General features: G+C 36.1%; 2 protein-coding genes and 1 long non-coding RNA gene across 6 annotated transcripts in view; 1 reads left to right on the forward strand and 2 right to left on the reverse strand.

The window, feature by feature from the left end:
• Nucleotides 1–960: 960 nt before the first annotated feature.
• Nucleotides 961–9,051, forward strand: LOC137239770 (uncharacterized). The gene is made up of 3 exons (XR_010949476.1): nt 961–8,124; nt 8,176–8,321; nt 8,473–9,051. It is a non-coding gene; the product is annotated as an uncharacterized lncRNA (long non-coding RNA).
• A 352-nt stretch (nt 9,052–9,403) lies between these two features.
• LOC137239774 (myb-related transcription factor, partner of profilin-like) lies at nt 9,404–12,721 on the reverse strand. The gene is made up of 3 exons (XM_067765422.1): nt 10,246–12,721; nt 10,000–10,186; nt 9,404–9,934 (listed from the first exon to the last, which is right to left on the reverse strand). Exons 1-3 carry the CDS (start codon nt 10,266–10,268, stop codon nt 9,746–9,748), a joined length of 399 nt encoding a protein of 132 aa, XP_067621523.1. The 5' UTR covers nt 10,269–12,721; the 3' UTR covers nt 9,404–9,745.
• A 149-nt stretch (nt 12,722–12,870) lies between these two features.
• Nucleotides 12,871–18,313, reverse strand: part of pr (6-pyruvoyl tetrahydrobiopterin synthase purple) — a 28,027-nt gene continuing 22,584 nt past the window's right edge. For all 4 annotated transcript variants that reach the window (XM_067765420.1, XM_067765421.1, XM_067765418.1 and 1 more), the window contains exons 3-5: nt 17,915–17,994; nt 15,434–15,579; nt 12,871–15,360 (exon numbers count right to left, since the gene is read on the reverse strand). In XM_067765420.1, the coding sequence (XP_067621521.1) occupies nt 15,148–15,360; nt 15,434–15,579; nt 17,915–17,994 (439 nt within the window). In that variant the 3' untranslated portion in view covers nt 12,871–15,147. The remainder of the gene's footprint in view (nt 15,361–15,433; nt 15,580–17,914; nt 17,995–18,313) is intronic.

Genomic DNA, 18,313 nt, shown 5'->3' on the forward strand with positions numbered 1-18,313 from the left:
ATTTTTTAAACAAAATAAGAAATGCGCAACGAAATTTCAATTGACAAAACAGCTAACTTCGAAAATTCGAAATCCTATTTCCCAATTATTGTTCTCCCTAGGAGCATGATTTAATTACTAGAAGTTTGTTTTCCAACGATGACAGAGCTTTAACACTCCCAAATTGAAAAATCTGGACGGGTTGCTTTTACGAAGTAAGGAAAGCGGGAAATAATTCGATCCCCTTCTGCGAAAATTGTAGTAGAAAAGTACCTTTAGTAGTATATTAGTAGTGATAATAAATTTGTAAATGCCAACAGATTTTAGGGGAAATAATTAATTTTTTACTAAATATTTCGTGAATTGATAAAGAGTTATGTTGGTTTGGTCATTCTTTCCTAATTTGTTTCTAACGTAATTTTATTCAAAGATACACTATCTCATTTGTTTCAAAAACTCCATATATCAGCATAACGTCAATGCATTTTGACATAAGAGGGAGTTAATGAAAAGCATTCTGAGAAAAGGTATTCTTCAATATAATTCTAATATAGGGCGGTTGGCCAAGGATTTTTTAAGAAGGCTTAAATAGCTTTTGACATATGACGAAAGACGAATTCAACTCGACTTGGCCGCCAGAAAATGGCTTTGCTGAATGGAAGCAGGCAACTCGAGCGGATTTGTGTTATCTCGCCGTCTTCTTCTTCTTATGCTCCTCTGTTGATAATAATAATACTAAAAGCTAGAAAATAATTAGGTAGGTCCTAGGTACTAGTCATCACACTCCTCATCAATCTAGGGCGTTGATCAGACAACTAAATAAAAGCGTTGGACGCGTAAAATTTCTATTGATAGTCATATAAGACCAACTTAACCGTAATCAGGTTATGCTACGCCTTACATTTTTAGAAATTTCATGCGCCCAACGCTTTTATTTGTCTGATCAACGCCCTAGATTGATGAGGAGTGTGATGACTAGTACCTAGGACCTACCTAATTATTTTCTAGCTTTTAGTATTATTATTATTTCATGTAAGCATTGTTTTCAATAAAACCGTTTAACTTAACATTTTTTTAAAATTATTTTATTACTACTAATATTTTTCGAAAAATCGTAAAGAAACAACACAGCTAACGTATGTCAATTCGATTGGGGAGCAAAATGGTAAAAAAAAATTCAGTCGAGCAAACCTCTTGTGATTGAATTATGCCTAGGAGAAAAGAATTGAAGGAATTTTTCCGCGAGAATAAAAAAATCCGCGAGAACAAAATTCCGAGGGAATATTTATAATTGGGCTATTTACTTCCATGTTTGGAATCTTAATGTTGATATACATAGCTACACGTCTTTGAATACCAATTTTGTAAAATTTTCGATAGGTTCCATATAATGTACTATATATTTCATACTAAATGTGGCCTAAAAAAGATACCGTCATAGCAACACATATCTGAAATCCCGCAAATTTTTTCGCTAATAATTGCATCCCTGCATCGATGGCGATGACAATAATCGGAGGTCGTTCGTACTCCGCATATATCCCTCGTACTTATAAGCAAATGCGGCCAATAAACATATGTTGTACCCAGAACATGAACTCTAAACTGAATGAAGGTTGAAAATATCTAATTGAAGAAAAAATACTACATCTCACTTTTCATGACAGACCATCGAAAGATTTCGGCCAAATAAAGTTAGCGTAGGCAAAGTTGGTGAAAACGGCCTTAAGGCTCTAAAGCTGCCAATATAATGGGTCACAGTTTTTGAGGCTTGCAATTTAAAAGCCGTAACGGTTTAGTCGCTACGTGGGTTAATCGGTTTATGGAAAACTTTTGTCAATTTGTGTATATCTCTTGAACCAAGCCAAATGAAAAAGTTTTTGTTTTTGCACTATATTGATACCCACTTGTAGATTAATCCAGAATTTGGCATGAGCGCTTCTATCATTAACCCTTCAAGGGAAAGGGGATTTTATCGGTACACACCCTGCGCCTGAATTATTCTGTATCTTTTGAATCAAAGGAGATTTATTTAGTTTTTTATTGTATTATATATCTACCTACCTGTAGATTGTATTGTATCCATAGTTCGAAATAAAATTCCATCGTAAACGCTTCAAGGCCAAAAGGAGAATTATCGGTACACAAATGGCCCAGCATCGAAATTTCCCAATATCTCTTGACGTAAGCGAGATATTCTAAACTCTTGTTTTGCATTTTATAGGCACCTATTTGTAGAATGATCCACAATTTGTTTCAAGGTTTTATCATTGACAGTTCAGGCGCAACATGAGATGTCCGGTTTATCGACAACTCCTGATGAATAAATCGATTATTGTGTATATTTCTTGAACCAAAAAAAATTCAAAATTTTGTTTGTTGCATTATATAGCTAGACACTTGTAGATTAAGACACACTTTCTTTAAAGATTCTATCCTTTACGGCTAAGGCGCTAAGCGGGTTAATCGGTTTTTCAATAATCACTGTCCCTTTGTGTATATCTCTTGAAACAAAGCAAATGACAAAGTTTTTGTTTTTTGCAATGCATAAGAATTTACTCCTGTAAGAACGAAAACGGCGACTTTGTAACTGATGTCCAGAAAATACTTAGATTATGGAGGGAACACTTCTCTGCTCTTCTAAATGGAGACAGCGATTTACCGCACAGGGATGACAAACCCAATCCCGCAATCGATGATGATGGAATAAATATCGCCCCACCCTATTATGACGAAGATATAGAATAGCAATAACCAGATTGCAAAACAACAAGGCCGCGGGCGCTGATGGATTGCTTGTGGAGCTATTCAAGTACGGCGGCGGGGAGTTGGTAAGGCGCATGCATGAGCTTCTTCGCAAAATATGGGCGGACGAGTGCATGCCCGACGATTGGAATCTAATGGCCTCATTCTATATTACGTTTCGCCTCCGAGACGAATCGCTAGTGTATTTGCACTATGTTAAATGATGGTAACATATCATTTGACAATTGCTTTCGTCTTCCTGTTTGACATAAAGTAAGAAACATAAACACCGAACGAAACAGATAAAAAATTCCATTGCTAGACGAAATCGTTAGGAGACGAATCGTTCGTTTGAGCTATCGTTCGCAATACAGAATGAAGCCCTAAGTGTTCTTTGCCCTGTCCACAAGAAGGGAGATACTGCGAACTGCGCCAACTATCGCGGAATAAGCCTTCTTAATATCGCACATAAGGTACTGTCAAGTGTATTGTGCGAAAGATTGAAGCCCACCGTGAATCAACTGAGTGGACCTTATCAGTGCGGCTTCAGACCTGGTAAATCTACCATCGACCAGATTTTCACAATACGCCAAATCTTGGAAAAACCCGCGAAAAAAGAATCGACACACATCACTTCTTCGTCGATTTTAAAGCCGCCTTCGACAGCACGAAAAATAGCTGCCTATATGCCGCTATGTCTGAATTTGGTTTCCCGGCAAAATGACGTTCAGCAACACCATCAGCTCAGCCAGAATTGGGAAGGACCTCTCCGAGCCGTTCGAAACTAAATGAGCTTTCAGACAGGGTGACCCCCTATCGTGTGATTTCTTTAATTTGATGCTGCAGAAAATTATAATAGCTGCAGAACTTAACCGCTCTGGAACAATATTCTATAAAAGCGTGCAATTACTGGCATATGTTGATGACATTGATATCATCGGCCTAAACACCCGCCCCGTTAGATCTGCTTACTCCAAACTGGAAAAAGAAGCGTAGAGATGGGTGTGATGGTGAATGAGGACAAAACGAAGTACCTGCTGTCATCGAGCAAAGAGTCAGGGCATATGCGCCTTGGCAACCATGTTACTGTTGGCAGCCATAATTTCGAAATAGTAAAAGAGTTCGTTTATTTGGGAACCAGCATCAACACTCTGGCAGTGTTCGAGAGAAAAGTTCTTCGAAAGATTTATGGACCTCTACGCGTTGGCGATGGCGAGTACCGAAGAAGATTTAACAATGAGCTGTACGAACTATATGCAGACATCAACATAGTCCAGCGAATTAAAAGGCAGCGGCTGCGCTGGCTAGGCCATGTTATGCGAATGGGAGATGACGCTCCGGCCAAGAAAGTGTTTCTATCAGAACACGCCTATGGCAGCAGAGGTAGAGGGCGGCCCCACTCCGTTGGAACGACCAGGTGGAAAACGATTTAAACTCCCTTGGTGTGACCAATTGGCAGCCAGAAGGAGTGACTGGCGCGGTAGAACCTGGAATGAAGCTGTGTCTCAATCTAAAAGTAGGTACATAGATACATAATGCACAAAATTTTTTTTTTTTACATTTGTCTTGGTTTAAGAGATTTGCACAATAATCGGTTTAGTCGTCATTAGTTGTCGATAAACCGGACGTCCCACGTAGCGCTTGAACCGCAGGACTTTAGATCAAATTTTGAATTAATCTACAGGTGCAAAACAAGAAAATCTGGCTTGCTTCGAGAGATATGGGTCAATTTAGATACTGGGCCATTTGTGTACCGATAATTCCCATTTTAGCCTTGAAGCGTCAATGATGTAACTTTATATCAAATTGTGAAATAATCTAATAATACAAAAATAAAAATTTTTTAAATCTTTCTTGCTTAAAGAGATATGGAACAATTTAGGAGCTGTGTTATTTGTGTACCTATAAATTCTCATTTTGCCCTGAAGGGTTAATAACAGAAGATTGTGTCAAATTGTGGGTTTAGTTACAAGTGCGTACCTATATATTGCAAAACCAAAATCTTTAACATTTGCCTCGCTTCAAGATATTCATATACACAAATCGACAGTAGTTATCGATAAACCGATTAACCCACGTAGAGCCTCAACCGTTAATGATATACCTGTAGATTAATCCCCAATTTGATATAAGGTTCCATAATTAACCATTCAAGGCAAAAATGAGAATTTGTTGGCGCACAAATGACATATCACCTAAATTGCCCTTTGCCTATGTAAGAGATATTTATAGCGTTTTCTTTTCTGGCTAAAGTGTTACGCTTTTTGTGAGCGGCGCAAGGGTTGTTGTTCTATTCTAAAAAACAGGCAACGCATTTACGGGTTATTTCGTTCTTTTGTGAAAATTTTTGCCTGCTCGCAACGGAAAAGCGTTACATTTTTAACCTCTATAAAATGGCGGTGGGGCAGTGCAACTCTGAGTGCAACTCTTAAGTTCCACATAAACTCTGTTAATATGAGTGAATATGGTGAGTTGAAATGTTCTTTGTATGCACTATAAATGTTGAACATTTTCTGGGTTAGGAGTAACTCTATTAAGGCTTTACCATTTACTTAGGCAACAATTTATTTCAGAAAAGAAAACGCTATTAGTTTATTATTTTTCTTGCTAGGTACAAGTGCACGGAAACATTTTCTGCGGTTTTTGACTTAGGTGACAAAAAAGTAGTTGCAGAAATATGAAATTTGACAATTCATTAAGAACAAACAAGTGCTTACACAGTAGTTTTTGTACCTAAAGAAGGTTTTATTTAATATTTTGAAATTAAAAAAATAAAATTTAAAAATAAGTCCCAACAATTTTTTTTTTTAAATTTCCAAAAGATACTTGGACAATTTTTTCCCGCAAGGGGAAAATTTTTGTCATAATGAAAAATGGAGATAAAAAACTGCCTGTAAACGTCAACTTTTTTAAAGTGAAACTACGTTCAATATCTGTCGAAACATGATTTTTTCATCTGTTACTACTAGCTTACTCAAGGCTTTCACTAGGGTAGGCACCTTGTCGGTGGTGTAATGGCTTAGCCGAACCCCATAGCGCCCCACTATGTGTCTGAGAGCTTTAGGGCATTCCATCTACGCCTATAGTCATAAGCGATAGCAGAAAAAGCGTTACAAGCGATGCGTCAGACTCGGGGAGCAAAGCTAGCAGAAAATCGACGAATTCCGCTATGGAACAGCAAATGAATTAAATCAGAGAAGAAGAGTGTAGAAGGGTAAGGGATTTAAATAGCCCTCGCACAGTAACGTGCAGCATGGGAAATTGTATAGCGCTTAGGAGCTCGACGCAACAAACCTGAATTTTGAACGCTTGGTATGAACCCGAGAGTTGGTAAAAGCAGGCCGAATGCAGTTGAAGTGTTTTGCCGCGATAAACCTTCGGCACAGCAAGCAGTATGAGGAGGACGAAGCTTAACACGGCCGAATGAAACAAACATCTTTTAAAAAAGATTTGCTAACTTTTGTTTTGTTTTTTTTTCATTGTATAGCTACCTAACTGTAGATTAATCCACAATTTGATTCAAGCTTCCATCATGAACCGTTCAAGCTCTACGCGAGTTATCCGGTTTATCTACAAATACTCACCAAAAAAGTTGAAAAGGCTTTGGAATCTAAAAATATAACCCTCTACGCTTTCATTGACATATCAGGGGCTTCGATAACACGACACCCCATGCTATCGAATAAGCTTTGATTGGCAAGGATATAAGCCCAATTCATGTTAAAGAGAAAAAAATAAGTATTTAGTTGGGAGGGACAACTGAGTCAATTGTGGCCACAAGGGTTACGATATATGTCTGTCGTAAGAGGCGACTAAAATACCAGATTCAAGGGGTTGTGTAGCGCAACCTTTTAAGGTTGCCATCGTAATATATAGCTTCTCCAAACCCAATTGTCAACCTCACCTTCGAGCTGCGAATCCCGTTTCACTAACAGACGAGGCTCTGGTTCCAATGAGGAGGTGGGGAGGGAGGGATGGCCTGAAGGTTTAATGTGGTATAAATCGTTCCTCAGATGGTCGGGTTAGCACCTTAATGGAGCTATGTTACCGGAGCGTATCGGATCTGTATCCGGCAAAGGACCACCACATCGATAACACTCCCTAAAGCCTTCGGGGTGTAACTTTATCGCTACAACAACATCTCTTCTCTCTTGTCCCCAGCGGGACTCGTCGTAAGAGGCGACTAAATACCAGGAGTTGTTTAGCGCAACCCTTTCGGGTTGCCAGCGCAATATATAGCTTCTCCAAGCCAATTGTCAACCTACCCGTGGCGAATCCTGTTTTTTTAATAGCCGGGGCTCTGGCGACCCCAAGTTCTTCATGGATATAGGCGGTGGGAGGCCGGAATAGCCTAGAAGGTTTCATGTGGTCATACCAAATCTTTCCCGAGATGGTCGGGCTAGTTGTTTAATGGTGCTTGTTACCGGAAGGTACTGAATCTGTGTCCGGCAAGGGGCCATCAACATCGATAACACTTCCCAAGGCCTTCGGGTAGTGTTCTTATCGCTACAGCAACAACAACAACATCTCTCCCCTCTTGTGGACCCTAGTTATAGATGACCTCGTTCAGTTACTAAAATTCAATAGATTTGAACACAAGGGTATGCAGATGACGCAGTAACCTAAATCACAGAGATGAACGAGGAAACAATATCCAATCACATGCAATAACCCTGCGAATGATAGAGGTGATAATACCAAAGGATTGTCTGTCAACTCTAACAAAACTGTCGTAGTACCTTTTACCAGGAGAGGAAAACTATCCATGCCAGAACCATCCCTGGGTGTCACCAAAATTCAATTTTCAATGTAACTAAAATAATGGACAGAATCAAATCTCGACTTAGGCGATTATGGCTTGTGACCAGATATGTAATATTGTAGACATTTATGAAATGCCCCATTTAATTTGATATCATTATTTAGGGCATCATTCTGTATTGCGAACGATAGCTCAGGCGAACGATTCGTCTCTTGACGATTTCGTCTAGCAATGGTATTCTCTATCAATTTTGTTCGACCTTTACGTATCTTACGCTATGCCAAAGTATAGGCGAAAGCATTTGTCAAATTATATGTTGATATATGTATTTTATTCAGAAACTTATTAAAATCACTTAAGTTTTTTAAAGTTTTTCATGTTTTTTCACTCAATTAAATAAATCTGGAAACAAAATTGATTTGTTTATTTTGGGTTTGTTTAAATAAAAAAAAAAAAATAAGAAAAATTATTATAAATTATTATTTGTTTTCGGGAAATTGTGCGCCAACGCCGTTTGAGAGCAAAATGTATGCAGCTGCCGTATACATCATAACCGAACGGTATCCTGAAGCCCAGCTACGGGTAGAACGCAGAAATTTTCGTGATAACTTAAATGTATTGGACCTACCGGACTCTGAGTAAGTGTATATTTACAAGTTTGTATGAATACTAACAGCACCTTACCACAGATTTGTTGCAAATTTTCGGGTGAGCAAGGAAGTGTTTAGACATATATGTATATGACGAAACGAAAATGCATATGCAAACCTCATTCCGTAACACATAACATTTATACCATAACCGAAAAGGATATTACAGTTTAAATGTCATGGTGGTAAGTATCAGTGAATTCATTGTTTTATTCTATTCCTCTCTTTCTGTATTTTTCCTCTTACTATATTTGTAAACCTAGCTCTTTCTGTCTCCTTTTCCTCTCCCTCCTGTTTAACTTCCTCATATTTTTTCAGTTATTTTTTACTTCACAGATTTGTGATCACAACATGGTTATTACGTACGTGGATACAAGGCACCCCGAAGCTAACCATGATTCTTTTATTTGGAAACATAGCGTAGTCGAAGAGCAGCTTAAATGTGCTTACAACAGTGGGAGAACTAACTCCTGGCTTCTCGATGGGCTTAAAATAAATAATATTAGTGTTAAATACTTTATTGAGTTTTATTTCTGAACAGGCGATTCCGGCTATCCACTTATGGTTGTAATTGACACCTTTCCGCACTCCCAGTGGCGCATTGCAGATTCGATATAATGAAAGACATAAAAAGGGTAGAAATATTATTGAATGCTGCATCGGAGTATTGAAGAACAGATTTCGGAGCATAATAGGCTCGCGTGGACTGCATTACTCTACCGAAAAGGCAAAGCAAATCGCTAATGTATGTTGCGCACTTCATAATACCTGTATTTTTTTTAAGCATCAGTTACCTTTTCCACCGTTAATTGAGGATGATGACAGCAACAACGCCGTTTGTGGAAAATATGCAATCACTTGCTACAAATATTCGGCTACAAATCGCAGAGAATTTGTAATAAATAAAGTTTTATATATTCATTCATTATTGGCGGTTTTTTATAAGTAAACAGGTTTGAAGACTGGTTTGTATATACTTGAAAAATTATCCTCCCTCCTCGTCGTCCTGCTCTTCTTTCTCCTCCTTTTCTGCTTCCTATTCTTTCTCCTCTTTCCCTACATTCCCTTCCGCGTCATCTTTCCCCACATTATGCTCCTCTTCCTACTCCTGCTCTTCATCTTCCTACTTTCTTCCTCTTACTCTTCCCACTCTTTCTTCTCCTTATTTCATTATCCTCTTCCATTTGTCTATTACAACTTTTTAAAGATGGGCCATAATCCTGCTAATCCCTATTTTGAGAAAAAGGAAAGATTATTATTGTTTTATGTGGTATACATACTGAGCAAACTCTCAAAGTAATAAAGACGGGTGTTATTTGTAAGCTTTATTTATTTTGCAATATTTTAACCAAGCTTTCCAAACTTGCGGCAATAGACTTCATTGCATCTGCTTGGGTGCTTACAACTTTCGCAATTTTCTTCACCTCCTGAGCTTGCGTTTTGCAGCTTCTGCTTGCTGCTTTGCATACTTCGCTAAGCTTTCTTCGAACAATCTTTTTGTAGGTGTGTCTGAACATGTGATTGTGCAGATGTCTGTTGTTGCTGTAATTGGTGCTGTTGTTGCAGTAACTGGTGCTGTTATTGCTGTTGTTGTTATTGTTGCTGCCCCTTACGAGAAAGATACTCCAAATACTTGTCCTGCCGGTGCAGCTGCCTTTGACATGGACAAAATCCTGTCAATAGTCCTTTCTGTTTCCGTGAGTGGTGTGTGGCAAAATGGCCCACCACCTGTACCATTGAGGTTTCGCGCATTATCGGCAAGCTTGCGTTTTGTCCTACTCTTGAGGTCAGCCCAGATCTACAACAAGAACGATTACAGATAAGTTGCTAGTAGTAACAAATAAATTTAAATATCGCACTTACCTTTTTCCACTCAACCACGGTTCTTATTTGAGGGCCAAGAGCATTAATTTTGTTGGCTACCTCATTCCATTTAAAATCGCATTTCGATTTGTCTTCCCCGAATTGAGGAGCACCTCTTGCCAGGTCCAAATTTGCTTCCAATTCACTTACTAGCACTCCAAGCTGCACGCTGCTAGTTTTCTTGTTACTAAAAACAAAAGCATGGATTAAAATTTTCTCTAAATAAGTTAGTTATAATAAAATTACCTCTTTTTGGCTGCTATATCCATTTTTAATTCAACGAACGATAACTTATTTATTCTCGTTTGAATTTGACATTTTAATTCTTTATTTTATTGACTTATCGCTATAGAGAATGCTCAAGGCTCCATTACTGATACTTAGCATAGACTTGACTTGACTTGGCGTAAACTCGGCAACTTAGCCACGATTATACTCCACTTGGCGCATAAAATCTGGCATCATAATCAGCGTTGAAATTTATTTTTAAATAAATGTCAATTTGTATGACAAAATGTCAAAATGAAATGGAAACAAACAAATGGCATCTCAAAATGTAAACGTCACTTAGAACTTACATAGAAAATCAAAATTCAACAGACTTCAAAGTCAAGTTAAGTTTTGAGTAATCAGTAACATGCAATGTTAATTTAACAGAACTGTAAGTGACAGCTCGCAAGCCAAGTCAAGTCTATGCTAAGTATCAGTAATGGAGCCTTCACTTTTTACGTTTTCTTCACGTAAGAGTCAGTTGTTTTCGTCTTGAACCGTTATCGTTATATACGATCATTCGTTTCTAGAGATGGGAAACGGGTAAATACCCAAATGGTAAATACCCGGTAAATTGGTTATACATATATGGTAAAAATGGGTAAATACCCAAATATTTACCCAAAAGAAGGGTAAAAATAATCTTTTGGAAAATATGGGAAACAAACACACAAATTCAATCCAAAATGTACCCAATTTGTCTTATATTAGTGGGTAGTTATCCATTACGCTATCGCTTGAATTAGTTTTAATCTGTAATCCAGCGTTTTTCAAAAATATTTAGCCAATAATGCATGCCCTTGCAAAAACTTAAGTTTACCCAGTAAACATTTTAAGTCAAAAAAATAGTCGGAAAAAATATCTAAATTTGAGCGTTTACAGTCGGTATGAGCTTATTTGGGAGGCCGAAACCAATGTATTTCCCTTCTTGCAATGGTCGTCCTATATGAGCCTCTTAACGTATATTATTTGAGCCTAAATAAGAGTCCGACATGTGCCTTAAAAGGCTTTTAAAAAGCTCATATTATACTATACTGGAACTCTCCGGCGTCATTTTTAACTCTAATAAACTCTGATTATCTCACACCTATATGTCCTATTTATTAGGCATCGTCAGCGCTTATTGGGGCATATATAGTTCTACCCTCCTACGCGTTTCGAAGCTTTTCTGATTCCTACATTGCCCACTTATTTTGGACTCGTTTCGGATTCTTAAATTATGAGCGTCGTTAGCATGTTTGAGGGGTAGCTTTGTTTGTGTAAATATGTGTACCCTAAAAAACAATCTCGAAGCGCTTGCAGTTCTGGAGTTCAATATGGGTCTGAAATATATGAAAAATATGAGCCTCAAAAATACTACCACCTAAGAGTCTTTTATTACTCCAATTTGATCAAATTATGAACAAACGAAAAATACAAAAATCGATAAACTAGGCAGCTCCGGAATAAATTTTTCTGCGACAATTTATTCTAAATAAATAATTAATTTAACTAATACTTATTTCATTTCTATCTTATCCTCATGGGAGTTTTATCACCTATGTTTTTCGCTTCGGTTATGTGTCAAAAATTGTTCCTAAAAGCCCTGAAGTAGAGACATGAGAACTCAAAATTAGTAGTATTTGAGGCCAATAAGGCTCATATATGATATCGGAAGGAGGCCTGTATAAGACGTACGTTAGAGGCAAAATATGAACGTGCTAGAAGTCATATAGCATTCTCTTCAGGCTCCTAAATGAGTTCATAACGAGTGCAAATGATCAAAAGTTTGTACTCCTTTCAGACTAATTGTTGACTCCAAGTGTTTGCTGGGTTGTTTGTCTAAAATCAAAACGAAAATTTTTTAATTTCAAATTACGTATAAATTGAATTGCTGAATTGTAATTCAAAGCAGCCTCAATTCAAATGATTTTTAAATACCCAAAAAAAGATACAAAAAAGGAATATTCCGGGTATTTTCCTGGTATTTACCCATAAAAATGGTATATACCCGGTACAATCCCAACTCTATTCGTTTCGCAATAGAGAATGGGGCCCTTAATCTGTTTGGTACGCCTGTACATATGTCTAATCATATATTTATATTTATTATTAACACAAAGCGTTTTTCTTGAACTTACTTTTAATCAATTAATAAAAGTGTAATCAATTCATATAAATTTCCTATGTCTTTTATTTCTCATCATTCCCCCACGGCATTTAGATGATTAAATTTTGAATTTCCCTACATATAAATACAATTTGATTCTTCTTTCTGACTAAATAATGAGTTATCATACAATTGAACAAAAGAAATAATCAAATATGAATACCTTTGATGATCAAAAACTGAAAATCATTTTTCGATCACGTTTTGGAATCATTTTTGAAGTCCATAAAAGATGAAGATTTCATAAAAGTCAACAAAAAGAATAATCAAATATGCTTACCTTTCGATGAACAAAAACTGAATATAGTTTTTCAATCACATTTTGGAATCATATTTGAATCAAATGTGTTTACTTTAGGTGATCAAACATTTATAATCATTTTTAATTCACCTTTCTGAATCTTTTCTGACTATGTTTGTTAACTGAATAAAGAGTTTTATACTTGTTAAAATTTTACTTTTCATTGAAAAACTTATTTTTTTCAAATACACACATTTTTTCAATCATGAAGTTCAGAAAAAATATGTATATTAAATTTTTATTATTAAGACAATTTAATGCAAATGCTGCTCATGCCCGAAGATTTCTCCAACCATTTCTCCACCTTCGGCTTCCCAGATAATACATAATAGTTGGACAATATAAAAGTTGTGAGCTATTTGACCAGGTAAGTGAAACTCTCTTGACATATGTACCTCGATATGTCTTCAACATCCGTACCGTTTCGTATTTTAAGATATTGACGATCATAGCTGATGTTGGATGTTGTAGTCGCAGGTGAATATCGGTCAAGTTTGTTTGCGAGTGACCTGTGGTTCAAATAGCTCACTTCCGCATGCTTTCTTCCCCTGATGAAATAACATTATTATGTAGTATCTTATTTTGAATGAGATATGAAGAATAAATGCATCATAATCGCATTCAAAAATGGTTCAAAAATCTAAACCAAAACGATTGAAATATATTCACGAATATGATCAGAAAATGGCTGTGAAAAGCAGTCAAATATTACTCTAAAACAATTAAAGCTCAATTTTACAATGATATCAAATATGAATAAAAAGCGTTTCGAAATATGAATCATAAATGATTATTCAAGAATAATCACATTTATGGTACATTTTTCTCCCGACGATACGTTAATTTTCGAACAGAAAATGCTTTTAAATTTGAACGTTTTTAATCATCTTAGGGTATGATATTTGAATATTTTTTGATCAAAATTTTCAAAAAATGCTGGCTGGGTTGTAGTCAATATATCACACGTTGTATTGTAAATAGAAGTAATCCATAATTTTAATTTTTTGGGAAAACGCAAACCAAGTTTTGATTTCTCGTATAGTTTTATTGTCAAATTAGATTCAAAGACAGCTATGGCGGCCATTTTTGTCCCCTTAAGTATTCTATAAATGTGATCATAATCTCACCTGCCATCTATTTTGGGGTATACAAAAATCTCGAAATACGCAGTTTTTGATTTGAATCTGTTTACAATAAAACGTGCGATACGAACTTTGTCATTTCTCTAATTTCTAAATTAAATTCATGGAATATAAGGGATGAAACGATGCTAGTAAATGCAAGTAAGTATCGATACTTTTGATGCGATACCAAGAAAATGTGTTGTCGATACTTTTGCATCGAGTTCTGGTGATCGGAAAAAACATTAGTTGTATCGAAACATGATTTATCGAAAATTTACTACCGCACATTCTTTCTTATTATGGTCTCAACACTTGGACTGTTTTCATAGTTAGTTTCGCAAATTAGTCTGATATGTTTTTTTAAATAAATCAAAATTCTATTACAAAAAATGGCTTGTTACAATTTACAAGACGGTTCACTGCATGTTTTGTATCCGAAATTGAAAATGGTAGTGTAAAAAGAAAAGTTTTTAAATCTTCCGGTCTCCCTTTAACCCTGGGAGGGCTCAGCACCGGCTACGGGATCCACAGAACAATTTTTTTCAATGTACTGCCGCAAATATATCTTCTACACAAAGTATGTGGATTGTAAAGCGATGCAAAAAGTTGAGATTTGCTACCTTAAGGCGAATTTACATACGTGTTTTGGTTTCTCTCTTTGCAGAAAACTGCAACAATACGTTTTTGTTAGGTTGGCTTGTAAAGGCCCAATTAAACTTCCCTAACCCTAACGTCATCGTCGTAACCATACCCATATCCATAACCATCTCCATTGAGATCGATTAATGGTGCCATAACCTTAAACATCTGGCATTTTCATAAAAATGAGGAAAACGCAAAAAATTACAAACATATTCAACAAACAATAAGTCTCTTAGTCTAAACGTATCCAAAACAATAAATAAAATATACAAAACGTTAATAAATTCACCAACTCAAATATTTTTAGGTTATGGCGGAAAACCAAAACCAATTGGTTTGCTATGGTATGGTTATGGCTTTAGCGTTATGGTATGGCACCATTAATCGATTACATTGACTTCCATAAGGTTGGCTCGATCAGCTGTTTTATCTGGTTATGGATAAGTCACCATTAATTGGCCCTTAAGTCCGCCTTTATGGTGCTGTCAAATATTCAAATTTAAGCAACGCGGCGAGAATGCGATTTAATTTAATACTTTCAGTCCGATACTTAATAGGTATCGATACTTTTTTCGATGCTTCTTGCAAGTAAAAGTATCGATATCTTCATGGCATCGTTTCATCCCTAGTAATATAATTACAGCATAAGCAACGGTCGGTCACTAGTCTGAATCGGAAGATATATTAGTGCACGAAGTTTTGGCTGAACGTTTGTTTTGCATATTCTGATAATAACCATTTTGATATGGCCCACGATACGTAACTGAATTTTTATCAGTCTCCTGAATCTTTACTTCATATAATAATTCTGGACGTTGTAAATTTTGTCGTACATTATCCCAAATATAAACGCATACATTCTCTGTGGTACTGGGCTAAAGATTAAAGTATAAAATTATTGATAATAGTATTCTTAAGGATTTGTATTTTTGTTTGTATTATGTTTACCGTCTTTTTGAAAAATTCGACATCTGCGTCTAAATTTTTATGATCAAGCTCTTTAAATATGACCTTATCCATTGCAGCCTTTAATTCAGTTATATTCATTACCATTCCCGTACGTATGTCAATTGGACCACGTACTGTTACCTGAACTGCAAGAAAAAATATATATCTGTTAATCCATTTGAATACAATTTATTTAGAAAAAAGTAAACAAGTAGAGTAGACTCGTAACAATATGAACACCGGAATAATTGAAAATCTTAAAATATTGTGGCGAAAGTTCACATCAATAGGCTGTTAGTAAATAATCACGCAACAACAAAAACATTAAAGCGAGCCACAATGGTGTACATGAAACATACATCATCTTTTATACACATACATAGAAGGCGACGGAGAGCTATCTCGCACACACAGATGTAGTCATCAGCCGAAGTTGTTACTCACACATACACACGCATCCAAGCAGGCGACACAGCAGTTCTAGAAGGCGAAACGTCTAGACTTTAGTAGAAATATGCGAATGAAGCAACGGAGAGTATAAAAGCAGCGCAAGCTTAGTAGTCAGTAATCTTGTAACTTTAAACGAGCAATTATTGTATATTTGTATAGGCCGAACGATCTCGGGAACGGCTCAACCGATTTAAATGAAATTTGGCACAGAGATAATGTCACTCAGAATGTTTCACAAGGTTGCCACCTATCCGAAATTAAAAAAAATTGCATGAGATATGCCGATATGTGTATCAAACGAGAGGTATTTCACTCCGCATTACAATAGGGACATTTTTGAGTAGGGTTGCCATTTAGGGTTGCCACCTATTCGAAATTAAAAAAAATTGCACGAGATATACGGATATGGGTATCAAACGAAAGGTATTTCACTCCGCATTACAATAGGGACATTTTTGAGTAGGGTTGCCACCTATTCGAAATTAAAAAAAATTTCATGAGATATGCCGACATGGGTATCAAACTAAAGGTATTTCACTCCGCATTACAATAGGGACATTTTTGAGTAGGGTTGCCACCTATACGAAATTAAAAAAAAATTGCATGAGATATGTCGATATGGGTATCAAACGAAAGGTATTTCACTCCGCGTTACAATAGGGACATTTTTGGGTGGGGTTGCCACCTATTCGAAATTTTAAAAAAATTGGATGAGATATACCGATATGGGTATGAAGCGAAAGGTAGGTATTTCACTCCGCATTACAATAGGGACATTTTTGAGTAGGGTTGCTACCTATTCGAAATTAAAAAAAAAATTGCATGAGATATGCCGATATGGGTATCAAGCGAAAGGTATTTCACTCCGCATTACAATAGGGACATTTTTGAGTAGGGTTGCCATTTAGGGTTGGGGTAGTTAGACGAAATAGTACTCTACTTACTCATATTCTATTAAAGATTTAAAGGAGAACATTAAAGTTAAAAATCTTCGTAAAAAATCTTACCATTGATTCGACTTATATTTTCACACACGCTAATAAAATTGAAATGCAATATTAAGGCACCGTGGCAGATTCTAGCAAAATATATTTAAATGCATATTTTTGGCAAATATGAAATGAATAATTGCAAGTTCTCACAGATTACTATTAGAAAGATTTCTCACCATAGCAAAAAGATATCTCACCATGGTAATTTGCTACCGTTGAACACTAGAGGCATGTGTTCAATTTGAAAACGACATCTAACCATTTAACTACTTACCAACAGATGGCGATTAGGGAACTTAGTTGACATTTAATTAAACTAACTGATAGTTGTCATTCGTGAAATTTACAAGTTTTTGGAATGTAATAAAATTGTGAGACTTTCATAGTGTATAACTAAAAAAATGTTTCAAATTAATAACTCGGCGCATGAAGATACTCGACCTAAATAACTTAGTTCTCGATTTCACTAATTGTCATAACAATCCCTTATACTATAGGCTGGAATTACCCATTTCAAATTTTTCATTCCAGTTCATTTCGCGGTTATTGTTTCATATGTTTTTGAAATTTATTTTTAAGGAAATCAAATATTGGTAAGTAAAAATATATAATATATGTACATATAAAAAAAGTAGAGTTTGATTAATGATGACATGTAGAACAAAGTATGTTATGCGGCATACTCGAATATTGCCGAGCAAAGCTCGGTCGCCCAGGTACTAAGTTTTGATTTAAGCACGCTATTGGTTGTGAAGTGTAAGTGTTATTGTGAAGTACTCTCAAAGTAGTCTAATAAAGCCCATTTTGCATCATTGAATATTGGAGTTATTTATTCAACAGTTTAGCGATTCGAACGTTGGCAGAAGGTTTGGAATAAGAGGAATTTCCCAAAATTCGTTACAATATGAATACTTTTTCGTTTCTACTGAATACCCTAAGATATGAACTTTGGACAAAATACGTGATTACTGGGAAGTGTGGAAATGTTAGAGAACAGAGCAAAATTAATATGTACTATCATATGTGTAAGTAAATGTACCTGTATAATTGTGTCCATGTCCATTTAAATGATTGCACTTGCCAAAAACCTCAGCATTCTCGGCATCACTCAAATGTGGACTGAAAATAAAAGGAAATGTTAACTTAATAATGCAATTTCTTCATACATAATCTAGGATAAGGCGTTTATATAAAGAAAAAAGATACTGAGGCGGGAATTTATCAAATTCTGATTTAGGCCATTTACTAACTGGTATCCGATTTAAGGTGATTTTCCAGTTTTGTATAATATTCTCCAATAGCTACGCATGTTACCATTATGTGGCAGTCGAGATCCACACGAGCCCCTATAAATCGAAAAAATGTGCGCACGTAATCGGAAGGAAGGTTTGCTGTCGAGAGGCTTTTTGCAAAACTCAGCTCTAACTAACGGTCTCTA

This window comes from Eurosta solidaginis, chromosome 2 (assembly GCF_040869045.1).
Source record: "Eurosta solidaginis isolate ZX-2024a chromosome 2, ASM4086904v1, whole genome shotgun sequence".
Classification (NCBI taxonomy): Eukaryota; Metazoa; Arthropoda; class Insecta; order Diptera; family Tephritidae; genus Eurosta; species Eurosta solidaginis.